Here is a 27,530-nt window from a genome sequence, read left to right on the forward strand (position 1 = left end):
ACCTGAAACTTGGAATCCTCCTGCCTTAGCCTCCCAGTAGCTGAGACCATAGGTGTGTGCCCCTGCATGGGCACTGGGCAGTATTTCTTCAAGCCATCCTGGTGGGTTGGCATCTCACGTGGTTTCATTTGTGTCTCATTGGTGACTGGATGCTGAGCATCGCCCTGTGCACCTCCCACATGCTCCTCCCCCAGCTGTGTTTCTTCCTTGATGAAGTGTCTGCTCATATCTTGTGCTCTTCTTTGAACTGGGTGGGTTGTTTGGGTGGTACAACTTTTCATTTCTGTGGTTGTACACAATGTAGATTCATACCACTCATGTAATCATACATAACATAGGGTAATACTGTCTGTCTCAGTCTACTATCTTTCCCTCCCCCACCCCCTCCTGCCCCATTTTCCTCTACTCCATCCAAAGTTCCTTCATTCTTCTCTTCTACCCACCACCCCCGCTTGACCTATTTGACTTAGCCTATTTCACTTACCAGCAAATGCCATAATTTTATTCTTCTTTATGACTGAATAATATTCCATTGTGTGTATATACCACAGTTCTTTATCCATTTGTCAATTAAAGGGCATCTCAGTTGGTTCTACAATCTAACTATTGTGAATTGAGCTGCTATGAACAATGATGTGGCTGTATCACTGTAGTATGCTGCTTTTAAGTCCTTTGGGTGTAAGGACTTAAAATAGCTGGGATAGCTGGGTCAAATGGTGGGTCCATTCCAAGCTTTCTGAGGAATCTCCATACTGCTTTCCAGAGTGGCTGCACCAATTTGCAACTCCACCAGCAATGTCTGAGTGTGCCTTTTCCCCACATCCACGCCAACACTTATTATTGCTTGTGTTCTTGATAATAGCCATTCTAATTGGAGTTAGAGGAAATCTTAGGGTGGTTTTAATTTGCATTTCTTTAATTACCGGGGATGATGAGCACTTCTTCATATATTCGTTGATCACCTGTATATCTTCTTCTGTGAAGTGTCTGCCCAGTTCCTTAGCCCATTTATTGATTGGGTTCTTTGTATTTTGGGTGTAAAGTTTTTTAAGTTCTTTATAAATTTTGGAGATGAGTGCTCTGTCTGAGGTGTATGTGGAAAAGATTTTCTCCCACTCTGTAGGCTCTCTTTTCACATTGTTGATTGTTTCCTTTGCTAAGAAAAAGCTTTTTAGTTTGGATCCATCCCAATTTATTGATTCTTGCTTTTATTTCTTGTGTTCTGGGGGTCTTTTTAAGGAAGTGTGATCCTAAGCCAACGTGATGGAGGGGTTGTTTTCTTACTAAGTTTTGAGAGATATTATTTGGGTGCAAGCCCTTTCTCAGATTTATGGCTTGTAAATATTTTCTTACACGTCTGTTGCATGCTTGTCTTTTTAATTTTTTATAATGTTTTCAAAACCAAGTTTAATTTATTTTTATTTTTTGGTACCAAGAATTGAACCCCAGGGATGTCTTGCTAAGTTGCTTAGGGCTTTACTGAGTTGCTGAGGCTGGCTTTGTACTTGCCATCCTCCTGCCTCAGCCTGCTGAGCCACTGGGATTACAGGTGTGGGCCACCACACCCAACTAGAAGTTTAAATTTCTTAAAGTCCAATTTGTTTGGTTTCTGTCTGTGGATCATGCTCTTGGTGTCTTGTCTGCTGAGTCCTTGCTTAACCCATGGTCATGAGACCTCTGGTGCAGTCCTGGCAGAAGTGGTGGGAGCTGAGCTCTTTCTGCAGGGACACTGGCCTTGTAATGCCTCTCCCTGTGCCTAGGCCGTCATGAGCAGCTTGTGGGATATGCTCCCTCCCTCTGGTGTCTGGAAGAGTATTTCTTCCTTGAGTCTGTTGAGATTCCTCACTGGGGCTGTGTGGGCCGAGCAGTCTCTTTGTAGGAAGTATTTAACCATGAAGTTACCTTTTTCGGGGGGGCGGGGGTGTCCCAGGGATTGAACCCTAGGGTGCTTAACCACTGAGCTACATTCCCAACCCTTTTACATTTTATTTAGAGACAGGGTCTCAATAGGTTGCTTAGGACCTTACTAAGTTGCCCAAACTGACCTCAAATTTGCCATCCTCCTGCCTTGGCCTCCTGAGTTGCTGGAATTACAGGTGTGTGCCCCTGCACCCAGCTGAATTTACCTTCTTTAATAGCCATAGCACTGTTTGGGTTTTCTGTGTTCCTGAGTAAGCTTGGTTCCTGGGAGGACTTGGAGGACTCAGATATGCTGCAGTCAGGGCTGCGGCCTATGTGCACACGTGCTCCCCCAGCAGGGCTGCTGTGGTGCTCCCTCCCACTGCAGCGAGAATCACTGCATTGCCTCTGGCTCCAGAGGTTGTAAGACACCACCAGAACTCAGGCTCCGGAAGGAAAGCAACCGTTGGTGGGACATTCACAAGTTCCCTGGTGCACAGTGGTGCAGCCACTATGCAAGACGGCATGGTGGTGTTTAAAAAGCTAGACTGGAATCACCGTCCAACCAGAAGTTCCACTTCTGGACACGTAAAACTGAACTGAGAGCAGGTCCACCCATGCTCTTGCAGCACTATTCACAGGGCCACAGGTGGGAGCAGCACAGTGTCCATGCAGGATGAGTGGACAGACACACAGGTCCTTCCACACAGTGGAAGCCCCACTGCAGCACGGGCCTGGAGGGCATCTGCTGACAAGGACACATGCTGGGAGCCCACTTCTCTGAGGTCCCTAGGAGCCACATCCACAGGGACAGGCAGTAGGGTGGTGGGTGCCAGGATTGGGCACAGGGAGGAGTTAGTGTCCGGGGGGGACGGAGCTTCAGTCTGGGAAGCTGCAGCACTGTGGAGATGGGTGGTGGGCTCGAGGGGCCTGGACCGCTGTCCTGTGGCACCTGGACCGCTGTCAGCTCTGGGACCTCTGCTTGCATTCTCCTCTGTTTCTGCCTACTCCCCTTACAGATCTCTTGTGTCCCAATTCTATTTGTTGTTTTCACTGTTCCAGTGTCTGTTATCTGACGAGTGATATTTCTTTCCTTCTTTTAGCTCTTTTCTCATTCTCTTTTGTTTGCTCTCTGTAGTCACAGGTGGCAGCAGAATGCGTTTCCATCCATTGCACTCACCTCTGGCTGTGGTGGTGTAGGGTGCCACACCTGCAGAGGCACATAGGGTGATGAGGTCCGGCTCATCCCACCCTCCTTCCCGCCCCTGCCCTCTCCCCCCCGCCACTCCCCTCTGCTCAACCCGATTGTCCTTATTCTTACTCACCCTGCCCCCGTATGCATCAGCATCCACTTATCAGAGAACACATTTGGCCTTTGTTTTGGGGGGATTTTCTTGTCTCTTTTTTCATTCTTTATTTCATCTTCTTTGGAGTTGCCTTTAGTCTGTTCTTCCAAGTCAGTCATTTCCTGTGATGTCCATCACAGTAACTTCCTGCATTGAGTTCTAATTCTCTATTACAGTTTTTCACATAATATGTGGGGATTTTTCTCTTGTTCTTGGTTTGTATTGATGGTTTTCCTTTCCTTACTGTGTCTTTTAGGCTAAGTACATGTCCTGGGACTGTGTCCTCATCTTTTTGCTTCTGGTGGATTTTGTTCTTGGTGTTCATTTCCAGGTAGTTTAGTTAGTTTATTAACCCAAATGTTTCTTTGTGACCTTTAAAAGCCTCCAGGTGGGTTTCATGGGTACTGTGGACTTGTCCCGTGTGATCGCCTGTCAGAGTGAATCTGGCAGGTTGATTTCTGCTCTGAAAGGTTGTTGGAATGTCCCTTTTGGCCACATGGTCAGACTCTCAGAGCTGTTCATGTATGTTTGCTGTACAGTTCTCTGCATTTCAGTGTGCTTGCAGAAGTGTTGTCCAGGGCCTGTGTATCACGTCCTTCCACGTGGCCTTCGACTTCCGAGACAAGGATGGCACAAGTTTGCTGTACTCATTGCAGATTTGCCGTTTCCCTTTTTGCCTTTGGAGTGCCAGTGCGAGTGGAAGGCTTGTGGAAGTTGTCCTCTGTGGGGAGCCTCCCACAAGACCGAGGACCACCCTAACCCCCCAGGCTGTCACACCCAGCCACTTGGAAGTGCGTGCTCCCTCACTAGCCCTGCGTTGCTGTCCGTCCTCTACTCAGCACTGCGGTCAGGGAGCCTAGCAGTCCACCTCAGGTGCCAGCTGAGGCAGGCATCCCCAAGGGCAGGCGGCCGGGCAGGCGGCCAGCCAGGCGGGCTCTGCTTCTGCCCAGTAGCAGCACCCTCTCCCTGGCTCCCTGGGGTGAGCGGCTGCTCACACACACTTTGGCCTCTCACCCCTAACCCAGCCTGAGAATCCAGGCCCCGAGGGCGAGGATCCGGCAGCTGCAGACAGCGTGCGGGCCATCAGTGTCCGCACCCTCTACCTGGTCAGCACCACGGTGGACAGGATGAGTGACGTGAGTGTGCAGCCTTGGTGGGGCCTGCAGCTGGGCCACTGCCCCTCGGTCTCCCCTCCCTCTGCGATCTCCCCACCCCAGTCTTGGGTACTGCGTGAGCCAGCAGTGCTCAGCATCACCTCCCTAGGTGGTGCTCAGAGCCCCTCACCTGCAGCCGGACCAGCAGGCGATGTGTTCAAACCTGAACTCCTCAGAGGCTCTCCTGCCCTGGAACTTGACAGAAGCCCTGGGCAGAGCCGGGAGTGGCCTTCCTGGGGTGCTGGCTGCCCTGGAGCAGACCAGGGCCCTCTGCTCCCCAGGTCCTCTGGCCCTACCTGCTGGAGTTCCTCATCCCGGTGCACTTCACTGAGGCCCTGACCCCGCTCTGTAGGAGCCTGGTGCATCTGGCCCTGAAGAGGCAGGAGGCGGGGGCAGATGCCTTCCTGGTTCAATTCGAGGCCCACGGTGCGCACCCCCAGGCCCACCCCTGACCTGGCCCTTCCCTGTGCCTGTCCCTGCTTGGTGACTCTCTCCATGTCTCTTGTCCAGCCAACCTCCCTTCTCCCTACGCTGTGACCACAAGACTGCTGGTAAGTGCCACTCTCTGAGCACACTGGTGGGCACCACCCCCAGCAGCTGGCTTGGCCCTGGCACCTGCCTCCTGTGTCTCTGCATTGCTGTCCCTGTCCACGTGGCTGCCAGGGCTGCCTTCTTGGTGGAGAGCCACCCCAGCTGTTGCCACAGGCTCCCCTCCCCCGGGTGTGGGCAGCTGGGACCTGCGTTCATTGCCGTAGCCCTGGAGCAGTCCAGCCAAGCCGCATCTGCAGGGGCAGGTGTGGTGTGGACACCATCTCCTGCTCAGCTCGCTCCTGCCTCCATGCCCCAGGTTGTGTCTTCCAGCCCCTACCTGGGGGGCGGGCGTGGGGCCGCCTCGCTGCGCCTCCTGAGGGTCTTGCGCCGGAGCATCCACCCTTCGCTGGCCCAGCCGTGGGAGACAGCCATTCCTCTGCTGCTGGAGTGCCTGGAGGGTGAGGCCAGTGGGGTCCAGGGCACCAGCTTCCCTGGCCTCATTTCTGCCAGGGGTGTGAGGGTTTTGTGAGTCTGAGTGAGCCGTCTTGGCTGTGGCCTAAGACAGGGCCTGGACAGCCTGTAGCCAAGGGCACAGGGAGACGGGCGCAGCCACGGGCTGGGGTGCCGAGGATCCCGCTATGCATGTTGCATGGGCCTGCTTGGCAGAGCAGGCTGATGGGGTGATCGGTCGTTTCAGAACACACTGAGGAGACACTGTCACTGAAGGAGTGGGAGGAAAAGCTGCTGATGGTGAGATGGAGAGGAACTGAGGTCGTGACCCTTGTGGCATTGAGACCATCTCTGTCCTGGGCAGGGAGGGCTTGGGGGACGGAGGCTGTGGGGCTGTGCCTTCCCAGGGTCATACTGCCTGTCGACCCGCCGGCACGGCTGGAGCAGGGCATAGGATGGGAAGTCTTGGGTGAGGGTGGCAGTTGGCCTCCCCTGGCAGCAGGACAGTGTGTTGGCTTTTGGCGGCCCTGCCGTGGGGCACTTCTCTTCCACCCCACGTGCTGCAGGACTGCTAATCTGCCTGTCCCTCAGCCAGTCCCTCACGGGCACCCTCGTTGGCAGTTTCTGCAGGACACTCTGGCCGTTGTTTCTGACAACACCTGGACCTGCCAGCTGAGCCTGGAGATGCGCAAGCAGCTGCCGTGTTACAACGGGGTGCCCCAGGAGAAGGTGCTGGGCGGGCCAGCGGGGGGTCTACATGGTCCTCAGGCTCTGAGCTACTGTGCCAGTTGCTGTCTGGACATGTCCCCCCTGGAGAGGGAGGAGCCTGGGGCTCACCCCCTTGCTGCCCAGACATTCCAGACTGAGCCCTCTGTCCTCACGGGCCCTGCCACATCCCCTGAGCAGGATGGCACCTGCCACGGGTGTCATGGCAGTGCAGGTGTCCTACGGGAAGGAGTTGGGTGCAGCCATGTCTCGCTCTGTTGTAGAACTTCCTGTATAGATGCGTGGGAACCACCCTGGGAGCTGCAAGTAAGGAGGTGGTGAGGAAGCACTTGCAGGAGCTGCTGGGAGCCGCCAGATACCAGCAGGAGGCAGAGCACGAGGTGAGAGCCAGGACCACCAGCAGCATGTCGTGTGCAGGTGTGGGGGCTCCTGTCTGCGCCCAGCATGTGTGCGCTCCTTCCCACACAGCAGAGGGCCCAGGCATGAGCACCACTCAGTGTCTCTCTCAGGGCCTGGCGTGCTGCTTTGGGATCTGTGCCATTGCCCACCTTGAGGACACTCTGGCCCAGCTGGAGGACTTCATCAGGTCAGATGTGCTCAGGAAATCCAGCGGCATCTTCAGCATTTTTAAGGTAAGGGTGGAGGTTGTTGGGAGCGTGCTCCTGCATGACCACCACCACGTGTTGAAGGCCTGGGGCAGAGGGCGGGGGTCCTTTTCCCCTGGGGCTCTGTCTTTGCCCACGTTTGAGGCTGCAGGGCACAGTGTCCTTGGACTTGGAAAGAAACCCACCCCTATCCTAGCCCCTGGGTCTGGGCACCCTTCCCAGCAGAGCTTCCCAGGAACAGGTCCCTCTGCTGACAGGACCTGCCAGTTGACGAGGAGAGGGGCTCTGGTAGCAGTGGTGGGGAGCCCGGGAAGATGTCCTTACCGCGTTCCAGGCGGTCTACACCAGCCTTTTCCCTTCCTGGCCTGCAGAGGCTACTCAGCCAGGGCTGGATTTGAGGAAGGACTAATCCCCTCCTCCCAGTCCATAGCGTAATCTGCAGCCTGGCCACTGTCCCTCACTTTGGTCTCCAGTGACTGCCCCACTAACAGAACCTTGGAACTGGCTCAGGTGTTCAGAGGTGGACAGACCCCAAGGACCGAGGGCTGGTCTGCAGCTGCAGAGCAAGGGCAAGCAAGACCAGGGCCTCAAGCTCTCTTGCCTCTGGCAGCAGGCTCCCCAAGCAGTCCTGCCTGCTGGTCCCTCATATGGGGTACCACTACCTCTGCCCTTTCCTTCTGCTACTTGGTTCCCAGTGGGCCCCTCTTGGGCATCTGGCTTGTCCTGCTGTCACCTGGTAGTACCCTGAGTTATTCCTCTGGTGTTAGTAGCTGGCTCTGGCCCTTCTTCCAAGGGAACCGAAGGAGTTTAGAAATAGTCTGTGCTGCAGACTTCCTGTGGGGAGAGTAGTGAGACATGTAACTGACATCCTGCTGATTCCTCCGCCCGCCAGGATCGAGGTGAGCAGGAGCTAGAGAAGGTGAAGAGTGCGCTGATTCTGTGTTACGGGCACATGGCCATGCGGGCCCCCCATGAGCTGGTGCTGGCCAAGGCGGAATCGGAGTTCCTGCGCAACATGTTCCAGTGCTTCAACACCAAGGTGGGCGCTGCGGCTCCCTGGGGGGCTGGTCACTGACAACAGAGTCTTATGTCTTAATTGGTTTCACTTTCTGTCGTTCAGGTTCTGGGAATAAAGGTAGAAACCAAGGTACAGTGTGCAGGAATCGGGTGTGGCCTGTGCTTTCCTGTCTCTCCTCTGGGCTGGGCTGGGCTGGTGCAGCAGCAGAGCCAGTCTGAAGCTCCCTTGGGGACTGCTCTAGACTCTTGCCCTCTCCTGCCCCTTGAAATAGCCCCCTTTTTTCGGGGCCAGAATAGCTGAGCTCCCACCTTCTGGAGGGGCTGGCTTTTATTTATACCTCTGAGCAACCAACCCAGGGCCCACATGCCAGAAAGCCAACTGGGCCACCCACTTTGTGGCTCAGCCTGCACATCCCAGGGACAACCCTTGGGTTCCTCTGGCTCTGCTCACTGCTGCTTTCAGGGCTGTGCTTTTTAGGTCCCAGCGAGCACCCAGGGGAGGGCTGAGCCTGAACCAGAGGAAATGGTCTTGAAGGCTCCCCTGTCTCACTAACCTCTTTCTTTTCTGGCATCCCTGGCACTAACCTGACCAGGCCCACATGGGGGACAGTCAGCCACCCTTAAAGAACATAGCCTTTTGGGGCTGGCTGGCAAGGGAGGGACTGTTCTCATTTCTTTTCCCATTCTGTTAGTTGGGGGACTGGCCCTCTGTCCTTAGGATGCCTTTCCTCATGTCTCTGTGAGGCCCACAGACAGGGTGGGCCCTCAGCCAGGCTCTGCTCCAACCTTGTTCTCACCACACTGCCCAGTCTTCTCTAGGGACCATCAGTCCCAGACTTGACTTCAAGGCCCTGGGGTTCTTCTGACAAGGAGGGCTGGCTGGAGGGCCCTTTGAGTCAGAGTGTCCATGTCTCTGGCTGTAAAGGGAAGGATACCCTCTCAGCAGAGACTGACCTCTGCTGCTAGGCTCAGTCCTGCTGGCTGCAGAAGTGGCCAGCCCCATGGACCTGAGCAGCACTGGGGGCGGGTGTTCCTCCAGGACCCCGCCCTGAAGCTGTGCCTTGTCCAGAGCCTGTGCATGCTCACTCAGGCCATCTGCAGCAGTACACAGGCCAGCTCCTTCTACTTCTCGAGGAAAGCAGAACTGGTGGCCCAGATGATGGTGAGCTCTGGGCAGAGCATGCTCTGAGCAGGTTCCAGGGGAGCAGGTGGGTGGTCAGGGCACTGCCAACAGGCAGTGAGGTGGGGCTGGGGAAGACTGGGGACATAGCGAGGGGTTCTGCCAGGACAGCCCTGTGCCTCGAGGTCCCAGCCAGCCTCTTGGCATGGGGGATAGGCTAAGCAGGGAGGAGGGCTGGTGCCTCCTGAGGTTAAGTCCTATGGCTGCCTTACCAGGAATTCATCAGGGCGGAGCCCCTGGACTCCCTGAAAACGCCCCTTAGGAAGAAGGCCATGCTCACCTGCACTCACCTGGTGTATCCTTTCCTGCCTTGTGGCTGTGCCAGTGAATCTGTGTGCAGTGCCGCACTGCCCAGCTAGGAACCTGGAGCCATCACACCCGTTAGCAGTTCTGCCGTCCACGTAACCCAAGAGGTTTCTGGGTAGCTGGGCTAGAGAAGGCCCTCCGCAGGGGTCACTGCTTGGGGCCCTTAACTTCCTGCTCAGCTCCTTGGAGCCAGCGCTGGAGGAGCAGGCACAAGCGGATGTGATCCACGGCTGCCTTCACAGTGTCATGGGCCTGCTTCCAGAGCCTGACGGGGCGGCTGGTGGCTGCCGGGAGGTATCGCCGTGTCTCTCACCATGCAAGGCACTGGGGCAGTGTGAGGGCCGCTGTAGGTGTTGAGGTCACCTATGTTGCCCGGTATCATGGCTTTCCTTCCAGACCCTGTATCTGGACACGGTGCGTGCCCTGGAGGATTTGCTGACGAGCCTCCTGCAGCGCAACATGACTCCCCAGGGCCTTCAGATCATGGTGGAGGTGTGTGGTGGTGTACGCCATCGTGCAGATGGGTAGGGGTAGAGGAGGGCCCCCTGCCAGCCCCTGCCTGTTCTCCTGGCCCTCTCTCCCCACAGGGGTGCCTCAGTTTGATAAGTTTGATACCCTTTGCAGTGGGGTGTCTGAGCAGCAGGCAACACTCCCCGACCTGGACAGCCATGCAGGGGGCAGCCTGTTCCTCTGCCCCACTGTTCGGTGCTTGGTTGGAGGAACACAAGTCCTGGGCATAAGCTCCTGACTATCTGGGGCTGGCAAGATGGCGGGACACGAGTCCTGCCGCTGCTTCTCTCCTTCTCCCTTCAGGGTTGTAGAGGACTGGGGTGAACCCCCTGGTCTAGGAGCATGTCCTTCTAGGGCAAAGATGGGCTCTACCTGTGCCTAATAGGCCTGGTTTACTCTTGGTCACCTGGGGTGGGCAGAGTCTTTGAGCAGACAGGACAGAGGGAGGGGTCAGGGGTGAGCTGCAGCAGGCCCTGAGATGGGAGCCACACGGTGGTGGAAGGGTGACCAGCAGGGATACTGAGCTGGCCCTCAGTGCACAGGCTTCTGCTCTCCTGGGCTGCCCCCCAAGCTGGCATCTGTTTGAAACCCCTTCTTCCCCAGCACCTCAGCCCATGGATCAAGTCCCCGAAGGGCCATGAGCGGGCACGGGCACTGGGTCTGAGCGCCTGCCTTCTGCGGCACTTCCTGCAGCACCTGCATGTCAGCGTGAGTACAGGCCGGTTCGGGCACAGCAAGGGCAGCGCAGCTCTGGCTGCCTTGCCCCACCCCACCCCCTTGGCTTGGGAGACCCTGCGTGTGGCCCTTGAGCACCGTGCTGACTCCCTGCCCTTCCCCTCTGCTGCCTCATCTAGTGCCTCATCCTTCCTGACAGGGATGAGGCGCTGTCTTGGCCAGGGGTCATCCTAGGGCACTGCACCCCAAGTCCCCATGACTAAGGTGCTGATTCGATTGGCAGCGTTTCTTCTTATGGGTGGGCTTTTCCCAGTTGCTTTTTCATTGCCTGTTTTTCACGCATCCCTGGTCTGACTGGACTTTATCTTGGTCCATGTTGAGAGTATAACCTCACTAAGAACAGTGACCACCCACCCTGAGGTCCTGGGTCCCCCATCCCAGTCTTCCCTTCCTGAGCTCCTTCATTCTCAGCAGTGGCGATTCTTAGGATGCAGGAACAGCAGGATTTGGGAGCTCATGCCCATGGAACGGGCGGAGAGGGGGCAGCTGCTGCTGCCAGGCCCTGGGAAGTAGGAGCAAAGCTGTCTGCTCAGGGGAGGGCGGAGGCACAGCTTGGAGGAGAGCAGGACACAGTGAGAGTTGGCCTGGGCCCCAGTCAGGATGAAAGGGCCACGTGCACCCAGTCCTGTAAGGCGCTGGCCTTGTAGAGGAAGGACTTCCCCAGGACGTGGCGGAGTCAGCAGAGCCCTGTGTCCTGTTTCCCTCTGCTGCGCAGGTGGGGCCTCCCTCCTCATCCCCTTGCCACCCCTCTGCCTGCACTCATCTGCTTCCCCAGGACCGTCACGCTTAGGGAGCCAGGTGGACCAGGTGGCTAGAGAGCTGCACAGACCCCCCCTGTGCTGGGTGTGGGGCAGGGCGCTCCCTGGGTGATCATACCTGCCCTTCCCTGCTCCTACCGTCTCCTCCCAGGCTCTGGTGCCCTTCCACAACCTGGGCCTCCTCATTGGCCTCTTCTCCCCGCGCTGTGCGGACCTGTGCCCTGCCACCCGCCAGCAGGCTGTGGACTGCGTCTACACCTTGCTCTACCTGCAGCTGGGCCACGAGGGTGAGCCCTGCCAGAGGAGGGGCTATGAGGGCCCCACTCCCACCGGGCCAGGCAAGCTGGGTGGGAGCTCGGTGGTCTGGGCCAGGCACTTCTGCATACTGGTTTGTGTCCCTTGACCTTCCCCGCTCTCTGCCTTGAGTTCAAGCTGCCAGTCCCCAGGGAAGGCCCCAGCCCAACTCCTCTGGCCTCTTAGGGTTCTCCAGAGACTACCGTGACAATGTGGCCGAGCAGCTGCTCTCGCTCAAAGATGGCCTGGTACACCCCGACCCTGCCATCCTCTTCCAGACCTGCCACAGCATAGCCCAGGTACCTGCCGGAACGTGTGCATCAAGACAGAGGGGCTGGCACTGCCTGGCGTCTCTAGGCTGTGCAGGTGCAGAGCAGGGGATGAGGGTGGGGACGCGTTTCATTCAGACATTTTATTTGGGACCTCATCTGATCCACACTGCCCACGTCCCCCACGCCTCCCTTCTGTGGGCACCATAGTCCATGCAAAAGAACAGTGGTCTCTGTGACCAGCGCCTTGGCTGAGGGTGGGGCATGGGGCGCCTCGCCACCAGGCCACCTGCACTGCAGGCTTCTGGAGCAGAGGCTTGGCGGCCTGTCCTGGGCTGGCGTTTGTGTGCACGGCCTGCTCTGAGCAGTGAGAGTGTTGTCTTGTGGCTTCTGGCTTGCCTGTGGAGGGGCCAGTGATGGACCCTGCCTTTGACCCCCTGGCCCAGGCACATTGTCCCTCAGCAGTCTGGAGGTGGCTCCATGGGTGGGCTTCCCTCTTCGTCCCCCATCTCCTGTACTCCCTAGTCCCTATGTCTAGCCTGAGTTATCTTCCCTTCCTGCCCCAGGCCTGCCTGGTGGCCACTCTCAGAGGCCCAGCAGAGCTCCTGGGGATGAAGAAAGTCTCCCCGTGCAGCCCCATGTCACTCCATCGCTCTTCTCCCTGGACGCCCCTCCTGGGTCGGAGTGACAACGAAGGAAGGAAGGGGCGTGGTCATCACCCTTTCTCAGGAGACTGGGGTGCAGGGGAACAGAGACAGAGTCTGGGCCAGGCAGGGTGGTGGGAGCCGGCTGGTCTTCTGCGACTAGCTCTTGCTGTCTCTTGACCCCTACTTCCTTTACCTTCACTTCTGGCCAGTCTCGTGCCCACAGGAGGAGGAAAGGGGCTTTTGTCAGCTGCTGAAATGGAGGGTGGCCGAGCATGGGAGCCACCTGGCAAGAGAGAGGACATGCCAGATCCCTGAGGTTTTCTACCTGAATGCGTGGTATTTGGAGGCCTGAGCTCGCTGCTTTGTTCTACCATCACCCTTCTAGATCATTGCCAAGCGCCTTCCACCAGACCAGCTCATCAGCCTCCTGCTAACCATGTTCGAGGGTCTGGGAGACCCCGACCAGAACTGCTCCCGAGCAGCTACAGTCATGATCAACTGCCTGCTGAAGGAGCGTGGCCCTGCTCTGCTGGAGAAGGTGAGGCACGGGGCGCAGGCGGGGGTGGGGTGGGGCCGGGCACTTGGAACCTCCTGCTGCCTTCTGTGCCCCGTGTTCTATCCTCACACCTCTGCGCCCTTCCGCTGCAGGTCTGTTACCAACAAATATTGTTCTTGTATCTGAAGGAGGTTAGAATTTGACGAAAGCAACTCTGCTACAAAATTAAGGATAGAAATTCAAAAGGAAAACTGCAAGCTGGGTGGGTAGCACTCCTGTCATCCCTGGTACTCAGGGAGGCTGAGGCAGGAGGATGCTTGAGCCCAGGGCACCACAGAGAGACCCTGCCTTAAAAACAAAAGTCTGTAAGCACTAATGCTTATTACTGAACTTGCCACCAGCACTGGCTCAGCTCCCTGCACCCATTGCTGGCAAGGATGTAGGTGCAGAGAGTCACCCAGGGACCCAGGAGGCTACCCCCATAGGACCCCAGGGTCCTGCGTAGAGAGGTGCTGCTCTTCCCCACCACCTTCCCTGCCAGGAGCAGCCCCAGCAACTCGCGGGTTCCCCAAAGGATGGGTGGAGTCGGCGCAGAGGAACAACTTGAACCACTGTAGCAACTTGAAGCAAGTGCTGCTCAGATTTATTTTAGCTCTTCTTTTATAGTATTAAGTAAAACAGGATTAAACATGATACAAGTTGTAGAGAAATCACCACAAGATTTGTCATTAACCACACTCTCCAGCGGGTGTCTTAACACGGAGCGGGTACATTAAGGCCAACTTTCTATATTCACTTAAGTTACTCACATAAGCAAATTACAGTGAAAGATGTTTTCCTATTTTCATCCTACTGGCCTTTGTGAGCATAGTGACTCTATTTTAAGCTAATTTTACTGAACTGCTAAGCAAAACATGCACTTAATCTTTAGCTCATATGATTATGTTTTCGATTTAACCTTAAAGGTCTACTCTGTTACCTAAACAAGCTCAGTTAAAACTAAGTCAGGTTATTTACTGCCAAACAATCAGTGTGAGTACTTAATTTTTATCCTAATTTTCTTCATGTCATTGATTTGTCCTCTTCCCATTGTAATACACATGTGAGGCCTCAACCAGCATGAACTACTCATAACCTGTTAATATGCAATGAGGGCATTTGATCTTAAGATAATATTTTTCTAGTTGTTTACCTATGCTGTTTCTTTGCTCTTTAGTCCTACATTTCCAGGGTGGCCCTTGACGTCCAAGCCCTTGAAGGAAGGACAAATACTGGACATTTGTCCATTTACCATTAATATTAATTATTCATTCACCATTTTCATTGTGCGCTCCTGTTTAGGGAAGAGGTGGATCTGTGGGAGGTGGGTCCCTATCCTTATTTGCTTGTTTCCTTCTAGGTGGATTCCACACATGTCCCCCAATCCTGTAAGCTAAGCAGGGTGGTCCTTGCACTGTGGGGACAAGAAGTCTCCTGTTTTGTCAGGCTGTTTTGCTGGTAAAGCATTAGCTGGGGCAGGTGTGGTCAGCATAGGAGCAAGCGATTCCTGTAACTGTAGTTTTCTGAAGAACTCCGCACACTCGGTACCTTCAGACTTATGTGTGATATTGGTGCATTTTTTTAAAGCGTTCCTCTCCTTCCCCAAGCTCCGCACACTCATTGAGGTTAAATTCTTATCACAACAATCCAGGGACTGTGATTTGCAGTTGCATAGTTATAAGTATGATGATTACAAGAAGTCACCCAACTCCTAGGAGAGATGATGGCAGCAGTTTCCTGGAATGGTGGCCTTGCCAAGCCCGTCCCCATGCTCAGACCTTGTCAAGCAGCATGATAGAAATGGTCCCCGCCACTTCCCCACACAGCCGGTTCACCTCTGTATCTGTGAGCCCCGCCTCACACCCCCACACCTGTCTTCTCTTGCATGACATCTCCGGAGTGGTTTCCAGACACATTGGAAACAACCTTGAGGCACCGAGTGTGAATCAACGTTGAAATGTGTCCCTGGCACTCCGGACATCTGGGTCTGCTGGGCTCCTGGGGGCTGTGGAGCAGGTGCCTAAAAGTCCTGGACTGCAGGGACAGGCTCAGCCTCCTTGCAGGAGGGATCTTGAGGCTCTGCACTGAAGCTCGCATCCAGCAGAGGTACTGGGCTCAGGCAGGCTTCCTTGAGCAGGGCCACCTGCCAGCTCCAGGCCTTTCACCCTGTCCCCAGCCAGTGCCTCCCATGACACCCTGTCCCCCGGCACTGCCAGCACAGCCTGGTTTGGGAGTTCTGTGGGTAGCATTCAGGTGAGGTCACCCATGTTATTTCCTGCACTGCTCACGGTGTCTTCCGGCTGCCACCTCTGAGCACTTGGGCAGTTCCCAGCTGGCACCATCAGGAAGAGAGCTGCCAGGACCCCTGGGCCTGAGGGTGCATCTCAGTTGGGGCACACCTGGAGCGTGGTGGCACTCCTGGTCAGGGGCTACTTGGAGAATGCAGGCCGCAGGGACCAAGGCTCGTGGCCAGTCTTGCCAGGGCTGGCTTCCTTTCTCCAGTGAATGTGTGATGCTTCACGTTAGGGTCTAATTTGCTTTTCTCTGCCTAGGAAGTTGAATGCTGGCAGGTTGCCAGCTACTTGGACACTCTTTTGTGAAGACACCAGCCTTTGCCCATTTTCTTTGAGTTGTCCGTGCTTTAAATTGCAGGAGTGCTGTGTGTATTCTGGATATGGTTCTGTTACTAGCTGTATGTCAGGGAGGGATGGGTAGGAACTGGCCAGTGAAGAAGAGAGGAGGGTATTGAGAGGAATGGGCATCTTGCCCAGAGAGTTCCCTGTGGTACAGGCTCTGGAGAGGGACAGTGTCCAGGCGCCATAGAGTGGCCAATATAAGAGGCTACGGGTGTGAGGTGCTGCGTGAGGCGTGGCAGGGAGCAGGGCAGGGGGACAGGGACGCAGGTGTGGTTCACTTTGCAGGTGCAGGGCTCAGGAGGGTGGAGGGCGCCGCCGTGGCTTGGAGGTCTGCCTGGTGGTGGTCTGCAGTGGGAAGGGCCGCTGGGCCTGTGGTTGGTGCAGCGCTGCCTGTGCCACACTTGGCTCATTGTCGCCTAGCAGCAGGCCCTGCTGCTTCCGCCTGGGGTGTCTGAAGGAGGGGTGGTTAACCTGCTGCACCAGCCCCTTCAGGCCCTGCCCTCAGCTCTCCTGGGGTTCTCAGAAATGGGGTTCCTGGGGTTCGTGGCAGCCTGTGCCTTCCCGAGGTGCTTCCCTGCAGCTTTCGGCCTGGCTCTCCTGTTCACATCCCCACCAGCAGTGCCCAGGGCTGCTGTGCGCAGACCTTCCAACGGTGCTCACCGGTGCTTGCCAGGGCTCCTCAGCCTCTACTTGTCCTTTTTGACAGTGGCCCCGTGGGTGTGTGGCATGTTTCATCGTGTCTTAATGTGCACTCCTCGTAGTCCTGAGGCCGAGTGTCTTTTCGTGGCTATTTGGCCGTTTTTGCCTCGTCTTTGGAGAGATGTCTGTTTGAGTCCTTTGCGTGTTTCCCGATTGGCTGTCCTTGTTTCTCCTGCCGTGGTTTGCACTGCTCGGGTAGCGACCCTTGTCAGGTCCATTCTGTAGGTCGCCATTGCACTCTGCTGACTTCTTTTGAGGCAGGAGGTTCTCCGGTTGATGCCGTCCAGTCCGCCGGTCTTGTTTGGTTGCCATGTCCACTGTCCTGAAGCTTTCACCCTCTGTTTCCTCTAGGAGCTTGTTGAGCCTTGTGTCCCTGTGCTCTTGACAAAGACAGGTTCCCTCCATGGACCTGACGCACCGAGCCAGCTGGTCATGGTGGCCCACAGGAGCAGTGCTGCCAACACCGGCCTCAGAGCTGAACAGGAAAGGGCCTGGTGCCCGTGTCGCCCCGCAACTTGGCTCCTGTATCGGGGGTCCACTAGTGCTAGGCGAACCTCTTTTCTTCCCTTCCCTGAGAGACCCCAGCAGGGGGACCTCTTAGAAACAGATGATCGTAGCTGGGCATGGTGGCCACACCTGTGATTCCAGCAACTCAGGAGGCTGAGGCAGGAGGATCACAAGTTCCAGGCCAGCCTCAGCAATTTCATGAGGCCCTCAGCAACTCAGTGAGACCCTGTCTCAAAATAATAGATAAAAAGGACTGGGAAGGTGGCTCGCTGGTGAAGCACCCTGGGTTCCATCTCTGGAAACCAACCAACAGATGACCGTGAACAGAGGGAGCGTGTAGCAGGGCTGGGAAGGCAGGAGGTGCCAGCTTGCTGTGCTGCAGGCTGGAGAGGGCTTCCATGGGCTGAGGGGATGCACTCTGGGAGCCCAGGGACCCTGAGAAAAGCAAAGGCCCCATTAAAGCAGACCACTGGGGAGGAGAGGGGCAGCTGTGTGGACGCCTGGTAGGCACTCAGAAAGTCGGACACCGATGGCCAGGTGTGGTGGCCTTGCCTGTGATCCAGTGACGCGGGAGGCTGAGGCAGGAGGATTGCAAGTTCCAGGCCAGCCTCAGCAACTTAGGGAGGCCTTGTCTCAAAAGAAGATTTTTAAAAAGGACTGAGGATGCAGCTTAGTGGTAAAGCAGCCTGAGTTCAATCCCCAGTACTCAAAAAAGTGAAAAAAAGAAAGAAGAAAGATGCAAAGCCCCAGTTGCACACACCCAGGAGAACTGAGGGTGAGCTCAGCCTAAAACGTGTTCACCCAGCAGCCTCAGCTGTCCACGGTAGTGAACAGATGGAGTAGCTGGCCTTGGGAGCAGCACTGAGTGAGAGGAGCCAGACACCAGCCACACACTGCGCAGTCCCACCCACAAGAAACGTGCACAACAGGCAGACCTCAGAGGTGGAAGACAGGCGGAGGCTTCGGGGACTGGGCAGGGGCCGGGACTCGTCTGGGGTGTGCAGTGTTCTCAAGTGGCTCCATGGATGTGCAGAAGCACACGGCCGTCGTGGCTCTTGGACTGGTCTCCACAAAGCTCTGTGAACAGGCGGCTAAGTCTGGGTGGACAGGAAGGGTGCATGTGCTCCACGGGACACGTGGTGAGGGAGGCACCTCTGCCCGAGGCCTGACAGGGCTGGTGAGGGCCCGGGAGGTCAGGGTGCAGCCTCCCCTGGGGAGGCAGAATCTGCAGGACCTGGGCGTGCGAGGCAGCCCTGGAGTTGTGACGGGGCAGTGAGCAAGGAGACCAGCCGTCCACAGCCATGTCCATGCCAGGCGTGCTGCCTGCCGACATCAGTCTGCCTCAGCCTTCAGGGCCTTGTCCCGTGTGGAAAAGCCCCGCTGGAAGCCCAGTGCCACCTCCAGGGGCCTGGGTGTGCCCAGTGGCAGAGTGCATGCCCAGTGTGTAGGAGACAGTCAGGAAATGACGTGCTCTGCCAGGTGGACCCATGGGCCAGCCAGAGTCCACAGCCAGTGAAGGCCCAGCAGTGAGTGCAGATGCAGAGGGAGCTGCTGACACCAGGGAGCCGCCACTTGAGCTGGTCAGGGCAGCCACTGGGCCTTCTGTGCCTCAGAGTGGGCGGGGCCTGCTGAAGGTCCTCGCTGACCAGGACAGGCCTTTCTTCTCTCTCCAGCTGTGCAGGCCACTCAGTGTGTCAGCTGCCCACTTTGTGCTTTCCAGGGTTTCAGCCTTGGGGGGGCACTGCCATGGCTGAGGCCAGAGAAGAGGCTCTCCAGCCAGCACCCCTCGGGCTGGGGATCCACCAGACGAGGCCGTGCTCGGGGCTGCTGGACTTGGGGAGCCAGACTCTGGCCATGTTGCCCAGGTCGCATCCGCTCCGTCTTCCCTGCTCCCAGCCTGCCTCCCCGTGGGGGGCAGTCACAGTCTGCAGTTTCTGCCTCCAGCAGTCAAGGCTGGGCTGCAGCCATGCTGTCGGCTTGAGGGGATGCAAGAGTCCGCCGGCCCATGCGTGGCCCCACTGTCCCCTGCCCGTCAGGCTCCACAGCAGCTCCTGGCCCACACCTGCCCTTATGGCTCCCGCAGGCACTGGTCGTTCTTCTCTTCCCTTTCCCTTCCTTTGCCCCTTCCTGGTGCTGGGGTGGAGCCCAGACCTCATTAGGCGAGAGCTGCCCCTGAGCCACAGCCCTGCCCCGTCGTCATGGTCCGCATGGAACCCAGCTCTTACCTGCTGGTACCCACAGGAGAGGGGCCTGGACCTCTGCCAGCAGCTGGGAGCTCTGGTCTCCAGGGACTGCCCCCACAGCCAGGCTGTCCATGTGACCTGGGCCCTCGTCTGTCCTGGTCTGTGGCCTGATCTCCACATCTCCTTCCCGTCCCAACCCCCCTGCAGGTGCCAGAGATCGTGAGTGTGCTGCGCTCCAAGCTGCAGGAGACCCAGGAAGAGCACATCCTGCTGGCTGCCCAGCACAGCGTGTACCTGTTGGCGTCCCAGCACTGTGCAGCTGTGGTGTCCAGCCTGCTGGGCAGCCCCCTGCCCTTTGACAGGTACCAGCGCCCATGAGCCTGTTAGGTGACGCCTCGTCCACCCCTTGGCAGTGCCTCCTGTGTGCACGGTGCTTGCTCTCCAGCCCTCCGCCTGCCTGTGCGCCCAGCTTTTCTGTATGGGACCTCAGGCCTGGGCCTTGGGGACAGGAGTCCTGTAGAGACAGGCCTGCCTCTCAGGCGCTGTGGGGCTGTCCCTCTCAAGGTCCTCAGGATCCTGCTGAGGCCCTTCCAGGCTCACCTGACTGCCCAGGGCTGCACACAGCTCCCCCAGGGGCCACAGTGCTGACTCTGCCTGCAGTGGGTGTGGAGGCTGCCCCCCACTCCTCTCCACCCAGCTTTCCCTGGGCTCGTCCTCTGCACACAGACTCCCAGGGCCATGCCCACCATGGGTCCCCCTCTGGAAGCTTGAGGGACCGCGTCCTCATGGCGTCTCAATGTGTCCCCCAAAACTCACCTCCCAGCTCCTGACCACAGGTACCCTGAGCCCTCCTAGGCACACCCCCAGCATTGGACACGGCCTGAGGGCCAAGACCCTCCATGGGGCCAGTGCCCCGGTGGGGGTATGCACCTGTTTGCAGCTCGTCCCCTGGTGCTGCGGTTCCAATGGGGACAGCTTGGTGCTGAAGAGCGTTTGGTGCCCATGTCTGCCCGGCACCTTCAGGCGTGTGGGACGTGTGCCATCTCAGCAACCGGGAGCTGTGTTCCGCCCCTGCTGCTACCAGCCCCCGCCCCCGGCCTGGGATCACAGGCTTTGGTCACCTCTCCACTTCTCCTGGCCCTTGGTCAGGCCTTGCCCCTGTGCCTTTGGGCGCAGTGCTCCCTAGACAGCTGTGTGCTGCTTCTGTGTGGTGCTGGGGATCGAGCGCAGGCAGGCACTCGACCACCGGCTCCGGCCCCTGACTCTTTTCATTTTTATTGTGAGACAGGCTCTTGTCGCCCTCCAAGTTGTGATCCTCCTGCCTCAGCCTCCCAAGTCACTCTCTTGTGCTGTCTTCATTCAGTTAAATTTGGTCACATATTTACTGCTTGGCTTGCTCTTTTTGCATTTCCCATCTCACTTCCTGTGGGGGTATAAATGGGTGAAGAGGGCGCGTGTCCCGGTGCCCCCAGTGACTTCTGTGCCTGCAAGACTTTCGCACCACTCTCCGGCAGAGACAGCATCCAGCTCCCAGCCCCTGGGCACCGTCAGCCACAGCCTCCTGGTGACTGATTGCCCAAGCCTGAGCCTTGTGGAAATGGACGGGACAATGCTCTGGCTTCTTTGCTGTGTGCTGCTGGGAGACACGGCAGGGTGGCTTGTTCTTCATGACGCTGTCTTCTGTAGTTCACTTTCCTGATTCCAGGTGGTGGACATCTTGGGTTGTTTGCAGTGCGGGTCTTCTAGGGACAATGCTCTAACATCCGTGGGTCTTCTGCGGGGCACAGGCACACTGAGTGGGGTGGCTGTGGGTGGCCAGCAGCTGTGTGTGCACCCTGTGTGCCAGGAGTGGCTTCCCATTTGTAAAGGTTGGGGAAAGATCAAAAGAATATTTCCTGACATGTGAGAGAGGAGATTCGAGTTTCAGTGCCTGTGAGGGCGCAGGGCCTTTGAGCCTCCCCCACACCCTGGCACCTCCTGGCTGGCCCACCCTGTGTGGCCCTGCAGGACACCCCCCGCCCCCCTTCCCTGGTCCTGGTGGGCCTGGCTGCTCTGGGCTGAGCCACCCAGGGCGGGGCCTCTGCTGTGGGTAGGGCACGCACTGAGCAGGCTCTGCTGCTCTTCGTGTCTGGGATCACCACCACTTGCCTTTATCTTGGGTACAACTTCCAGAGTCTCTTCCTCAAGGGTTCTTTAGTGACCAGTTCTCACTTTTGCTTATTTGAAGGTGTCTTTGGCTTTCCTTCCTGAATATTATTTCTACAGATGATTTTATTTGTATTTATTTATTTTTTGATACCGGGGTTTGAACCTAGGGGTGCTCTACCACTGAGCTCCCATCCCCAGCCCTTTTTAGTTTTTATTTTGAGACAGGGTCTTAATGAGTTGCTGAGGTTGGCCTCAAATTTGCCATCCTCCTGCCTCAGCCTCCCAGGCTGATTCTTTGGTCTTCTTTCAACTTTACTGTATTTTTAGTTTCCAGTTCCCATTAGGCATTTTGAACTTTGTCCCGAATTCTGTGATAACAAACCTAGCTGCTTCCCATGAGTCTGAGCACTACATCAGTGACTGTGTGGGCCTCTTTCTGCTGCCCGTGGCATCCAAGTGCTCTCCTGTGTCCTGGTCTGCTGTGATCTTGAGCTGCTCCTGGACTCTGCCTCCTTGAGAGGCCTGGCGTGTTTCTGGCAGCTCCCCAGCAACCCCTCCACTCTCCTGCCTCGGGCCCTGTGTGCGACCCTGGAGATTTCTCCTGGTCTTTCACTGCACTGTCGATAGAGCCCTGGGGTCAGAGGAAGGGGTGAGTTCCTACCTCAGGTCAGGATGCTGGAGCTGAGGCTGTTTTGTCTGAGTGTGGGGGAGCTGGGGGCTTCAGCACCACGGCAGCAGTGGGCAGATGCCCAGCCAGGGTGCCAGTGCCTGTGGTGCTGTGGCAGCAGCAGCTCACAGTGACCCTCCTCCCACCTCTCTAGTCACACCTGTGCCCTGTGGCGGGCACTGGCCGTGGAGCCCAACCTGACCACACAGGTCCTGGGGCTGCTCCTGGAGAAGATGAGCAGGGACGTCCCGTTCAAGGAGAGCCGGGCCTTTCTGCTGGGCAGCACTCCTCACCGGGTGGCCACACTGCTGCCCCTTGTGGTGAGTGAGTGGGAGCTCCAGGGGCACCAGGCATTCTCCCCACCCCCACAGGGAGGCCTGGGCGCCCTGAAGGCACCTGGCAGCTGCATGGCGGCCCAGGCTCGTAAAACCTGGCAGGTGCTGGCCCCCAAGGGAGCCCGTTTCATGTTTTATCCTGTGGAAAAAAATAAGCCCAGCCTGACCACATTTTAAGCAGTAAAGCAGCTGTGGGAATTCCTTCCTCCTCCTGAAGAACCAAGAACGGGTGATCTGAGGCCCCCTCCCCAGGAAGGCCACCCCGCCTCCTGCCCCAGAGGCCAAGCTGCACAGGCTGTCCAGTGGCCCCAGGGCTCCTGCCTTCCTCTGGGAACCTGAGACCTCCATGTACCTCCCTGCACATGGGCTGCACGCCAAGGGGCATAGGCTTGTGTGGGTCCTGGAGTGCAGGGTACCGAGGTCATGTGGCTGAGGTGGGTGTGACCCTGTGGGGCTTCTCCCCAGGCCACCTGTGCGCTGTACGAGGTGGTGTCCGCCCCCGCCTCGGGGACTGCAGTGCAGGAACTGTACCCCCAGCTGTTTGTGGCACTGCTGCTGCGCATCAGCTGCACTGTGGGAGTCCAGCTGCCCAGGAACCTGCAAGCTAAGGAGAGGAGGGGTGCCGGCACAGCCCTGGCCCGGGCCCTGGAGCCCTGCAGGTAACTGGTCTTCGTCGCCGTCTGACTTAGGACGCACAGGCTTGTGTGGTGTTTTGGAGGCAGGGAGGGTAGAGCACCTGGTCTCTGGCCCTGTTGAGGTGTCTGCACAGTGAGGACCCAGGAGAGAGTTCGTTCCCAGGGAGCCAGCACCTCCCATTGGTGCAGGGTTGGGGGCGGTCATCATATCCACAGACACTTGTGCTGGGAAGGAAGGTCTCTTCTTACCTGTGCAGGCAGGACAGGGGGTGATGCTGGGTGGGGACAGGTCCAAGTCCATGTCGCAGTGCTGGCTGTGGGTGGCTGCCAAGGACTCTGCAGGGAGCCACCCACAGTCCGGGTGGGTGGTTCAGGTGGGACCAGGATGTTACTCTTTCTCAGTGGTGCTATGGGGGTCTTTGGGTATGGACCAGGGTCCGCATGGAAGGAAACTGTCCAGCAGAACAGCCTTGGAGTGCGGCCATGCCGCAGGGCAGGAGTCATCCCCCTTGGCTGTCAGGGGTTGGGGTCTTGTACTCTCTGTGGAGTGCACCCTGGATCTGAGGGCAGAACAGTGGCAGGTGAGGTGGAACCAGCTGGTGGATTCAGGCTGGGCTGAGCTGTCCCTGACATTTAATGGCATGGGTATCTGTCCCCTGCCTGCGGTCCTGGTCTTTGGGGTCATTTCTGAGCTGGCATGGGGAGACCTCGTGGCTGCTGACAGCCTGAGCAGAGAGAGCAACACCCATGAGGCAGCCCTGACAGTCCATGTGAGCCCCAGGGCCATGAGCCTGGACAGTAGTGAGCCCTGGGTTGCCATGCCCCCACCCTGACTCTGCCCCGGCTCTGCCCCACCCAGGTGTCCAGGTTTGGGTGTGTACCTAGGGCAGGGGCACATGGAGGGATAGCCTCAACTCGCCCAGTGCCCCCACCTCCACAGGGCTGTTCAGTCTCAGGACCACTTGTAAGCTCTGGCAGGTGCCAGTGCCAGGGCTGGCTTGGTTCCACGAAGACCCAGTGGAAACTGAATGGGAAGGAGCGGCTGCTGGCCCAGACAGCCCTGGGGCCTGGCATGCCGGAGTCAGCTCCATCTACCTGTGAGCATCCTGGGAGCCTTGGGCCCCGACATCTGCAGGACCCAGCTGACAAGACTCCTGGGACTGGAGCCAGCCGTGGCCCTTCAGACCCTCAGCCTAGCACCCTGTTCCTTGCTCCCACGTGGCCCACAACTGGTCTGGGTGAGGCCACAGGCCTTGGTGTGAGCTTCTTCCTGGGGACCAGGTGATGCTAGAGCCACCTGTTGATGCTGTTGTGCCCCCTGCCTACTGGGGAGGGCTTATCTGAGCAAGGCCTTGGGGATCCTGGTCTCAGTCTCAACTCCTGTTTGCTACTGGCCCTTGGGTCTAAGGTCTTCTGCAAGAAATTGGAGAGCCAGGGACCAAGTACAGCCCTTGCCTGTGCCCTTCCAGCACTGACAGCTGGATGCTTCTCAGCCAGCCTGCTCCAGCACTGGGCCATTTTCTGCTCCTGCACCTGGGCTTGCTTAACTCCTGGGAGAGGGGTAGGGACCCAGCCTGCCATCCCTCATGGAAGGCCCTGGAGTCTCCCAGAGTGGACATAGCATCTCAGACATGAGAACCCAAAGCTTCTGAGGGGCAAGAACTGGCTGCATGGAGATCCAGATCAAAGGGCTGCTTGACATGTGGCCCTGGACACCTGGCAGTGTCCAGGCAGGCTGACTGAGCTGGGTTGGCACACCACAACAAAGGCATTTGGGAGAGGTTGGAAGCTGGACATGGCAGGGTCACACATGTTCCTGTAGCAGCTATGGTTGAGGAATCCAGAAAGGCTGGCATGGTCCGGTGGCTCTGCCTTTACAAGGCCATGGCTCTGGCTAACCTGAAGCTCACCACCGGGCCAAGAAATGAGGATCTTTGTCATAGGCCCTGTATCCGTCCTGCTGGGCACCCAAGGACTTCCCTGCAGTCCTAGCAGCCTGTTCCGTAAAAGGTGGACTGGCAGGGCTAGGGCCAGGCAGCTCTGGAAGCTCCTTCCTAAGTGTGTGCTTACAGCGGGGTACACACACGCCTGGCTCCCTGGGAGCCTCCAGGCCCCAGGTGGGGCCCACCCAGGCAGCTGAGCCTCACGTCCCCACAGCTCTGCAGTGGATGCTCTCCGGGCCCTGCTGCTCCGAGGTGGTAGCCAGGACGTGGTGCAGTGTGTGGAGTTGGAAGGGGGCTGGGAGCTGCTCCGGACCTCAGCAGGGCACGAGGAGGGAGTCACCCAGCTGGCAAGGTACACAGGCTGGGTTCTGTTTCAGGGGCCATCTGAGAGCCTGGGACCCCTGGAGACACCTGGGGACGGGGGGGGGGGGGGGGGGGGGGGCCTCCATGAGCCAGAAGGCAATGCCTCTGGAAGGGGGTGTCTGAGGAAGAAACTGCAGGGCTTGGGTAGGGCTGCCAAGGCCACCCAGGGTGGGAGGTAGTAGTGCCCTTAGGTCCACGTGTGAGTGGCTGTACAGATCCTGCAAGTTCCAGGCAGGCAGCTTCAGCCTTTAAACCCCTGGGGACCTCCTTCCCCAGTGCCATGGCCAGGTGTGCAGGGCCCCGGCTCCCCCTCGTGGTGAAGACGCTTGTGTGCACACAGAACAGCGTGTATGAGATCCAGAGGGTCACCTCTACCGCCTTCCTGGCTGAGGTAGGAGCCTGAGGGAGGTGGGGTGGTCATGGCACGCTGCTGTGCATCACTGCATGGGAACCTGCAGGCAGCGTTGCCTCCTCAGCCCCTGTGGGGCTTGCTTAGTCTCCTCCTGGCAAGACCCTTGGTAGGCCCACCTTACTTACAGGTTGGTGGACAGGGCTCCCAGACCCTTAATGGCCATGGGAGCTAAAACTATGGCCAGGCCTTTGGCAGTGGAAGGCCAGGGGTGGAGGTGGGGGTGCCTGTGCAGACCTGAGGGAGAGCAGGTCCCCAGCCTGTCCTGGCTCCCCTGCTCAGCTGCAGTATTATAGTAGGAGGCAATAGGTGGTCGCTGTGGCTCTGCCTCCAGCTACTCAGCAGCAATGTGGTCAATGACCTGATGCTCCTGGAGTCCTTGCTGGACAACCTAGCAGCTCGGCAGAAGGACTCAAGTACCGGTGTGCGGAGGCTGGTGCTGCGTGGCCTGGCCAACATTGCCTCTGGCTCCCCTGACAAGGTAGGTCCAGCAGGCCAGCCTCCTACCACCCCTGTCCTGGTGGGAGGAAGTGTGGGGGGGCTTGCTTGGCTAGGCCATGGAGATCAGGGCAGCCATGGGTGTGGCGGCAGGTACACAATGGTCGCTGTGTGCAGCTGCTTGCGAAGGGAGTGTGGCTGTAAGGGGTTGTGAATGGAGCACAGACTGAATGCAGGGCTCCCAGGTGCGGACCCACGGCCCCCAGCTTCTGACGGCCATGATCAGTGGGCTGGACGACGGGGATGACCCACACGGCCTGGTAGCCCTGGAGGCCATGGTGGGCCTTGCTCGACTCCTGGACCTGGTGGAGCCCTGGGACCTGCGCTTGGTGCTGCTGCACATAGCCATCCGCATCCGGCCCTTCTTCGACAGCGTAGGCCATGGTGGGGTGGGGTATCAGCTGAAGCTGACTCGTGGCCCCTGGCCAGTCCCTGCTGCTTCCCCACGGGTCCCATGAGCTGTACTTCCACCTGCCACTTAGACCTCAATAGGCATGATGCTGTGCTGGACCTGCCCTCCCCCACCCCTGTCCAGTAGTCTTTTGGTGGCAGCCTCAGTCCTCTTCCCAGGTCCACCCACTGCATGGGACGGGGAGGACAGAGGCGAGAGGCATGGTAAGGTGACAGGGCAACACCCCTGCCAGGAAAAGGTGGAGTTTCGGGAAGCATCCATCCGCCTCTTTGGGCACCTCAACAAGGCCTGCCACGGGGACTGCGAAGAAGTCTTCCTGGAGCAGGTTGTGGGGGCGCTGGTGCCCCTGCTGCTGCACCTGCAGGACCCTCAAGCCCCTGTGGCCAGTGTGAGTAGCCAGTGTGGGGCAGGGGTACCCTTAGTGGGCTCAGGGCTCACTCGGTGGCCTGCAGGCCTGCAGGTTTGCCCTGTGTATGTGCATCCCCAACCTGGACTGTGAGGAGCTGGCAGCCACCATCCACAAACACCTGCAAGAGGGACGCAGCCTGCACTTTGGGGAGTTCCTCAACTCCACCTGCAAGACCCTGGTGAGGTGGGCACAAGGGGGAGGCCCTGCCCAGGCTGAGCTGGCCACCCTTACTGCCTGACCCACCTCTGCAGATGCATCACTTCCCAGACCTGCTGGGCCGCCTGGTGAGCACCAACCTGTTCTACTTTAAGAGCACCTTGGAAGAGGTCCGTGCTGCTGCCCCCATGTTCACAGGTGAGTGCTGGCCCCAGCCCCTGGGGGGGCCCACTTCCACCCTTGCCACACACCTAACCCCACCTACTGCAGGGTTCCTGGTGCTGCACGCAGAGCCCGAGCAACAACCACAGGTGGACCTGGAGCAACTTATTGCAGGTGTGTGGCCCACAGCCTGAGTTCCCCACCCCAACCTGCCCAGCTCTGCTGGGCCCCAGTGACCCTGTGGGCATCTGCAGGGACTAAGTGATTTTCCTGGATTTCAGGATTTTTTTCCCTGTCACTGGTGACCTCATCGTCTCTAGTAATTCACGGAAACTTCCTAACTGTTCCAAAAGAGCTTAAAAAACACTAAAAAAGGAAAAACTATCTTTCCGTTGGCTCCCAAGCC

General features: G+C 57.9%; 1 protein-coding gene across 4 annotated transcripts in view; it reads left to right on the top strand.

Annotated features, from left to right (window-relative positions):
- Nucleotides 1-27,530, top strand: part of MROH1 (maestro heat like repeat family member 1) — an 87,842-nt gene that overhangs the window by 59,991 nt on the left and 321 nt on the right. For 2 of the 4 annotated variants that reach the window (XM_079132116.1, XM_079132117.1), the window contains exons 16-44: nt 4,271-4,381; nt 4,681-4,825; nt 4,910-4,950; nt 5,247-5,388; nt 5,628-5,680; nt 6,002-6,109; nt 6,370-6,486; nt 6,616-6,738; nt 7,604-7,750; nt 7,832-7,858; nt 8,768-8,890; nt 9,124-9,203; nt 9,394-9,508; nt 9,611-9,706; nt 10,328-10,432; nt 11,369-11,504; nt 11,698-11,810; nt 12,813-12,965; nt 19,195-19,349; nt 21,957-22,122; nt 22,603-22,796; nt 24,930-25,067; nt 25,355-25,469; nt 25,822-25,968; nt 26,171-26,359; nt 26,630-26,785; nt 26,850-26,984; nt 27,058-27,160; nt 27,233-27,298. In XM_079132116.1, coding sequence (XP_078988242.1) covers nt 4,271-4,381; nt 4,681-4,825; nt 4,910-4,950; nt 5,247-5,388; nt 5,628-5,680; nt 6,002-6,109; nt 6,370-6,486; nt 6,616-6,738; nt 7,604-7,750; nt 7,832-7,858; nt 8,768-8,890; nt 9,124-9,203; nt 9,394-9,508; nt 9,611-9,706; nt 10,328-10,432; nt 11,369-11,504; nt 11,698-11,810; nt 12,813-12,965; nt 19,195-19,349; nt 21,957-22,122; nt 22,603-22,796; nt 24,930-25,067; nt 25,355-25,469; nt 25,822-25,968; nt 26,171-26,359; nt 26,630-26,785; nt 26,850-26,984; nt 27,058-27,160; nt 27,233-27,298 — 3,499 coding nt within the window. Of the gene's footprint in view, nt 1-4,270; nt 4,382-4,680; nt 4,826-4,909; nt 4,951-5,246; nt 5,389-5,627; nt 5,681-6,001; nt 6,110-6,369; nt 6,487-6,615; nt 6,739-7,603; nt 7,751-7,831; nt 7,859-8,767; nt 8,891-9,123; nt 9,204-9,393; nt 9,509-9,610; nt 9,707-10,327; nt 10,433-11,368; nt 11,505-11,697; nt 11,811-12,812; nt 12,966-19,194; nt 19,350-21,956; nt 22,123-22,602; nt 22,797-24,929; nt 25,068-25,354; nt 25,470-25,821; nt 25,969-26,161; nt 26,360-26,629; nt 26,786-26,849; nt 26,985-27,057; nt 27,161-27,232; nt 27,299-27,530 lie in introns of all 4 variants that reach the window. The other 2 variants (XM_079132118.1, XM_079132119.1) reach the window with 2 other exon arrangements.

Source organism: Sciurus vulgaris, assembly GCF_902686455.1.
Source record: "Sciurus vulgaris genome assembly, chromosome: 1".
NCBI lineage: Eukaryota > Metazoa > Chordata > Mammalia > Rodentia > Sciuridae > Sciurus > Sciurus vulgaris.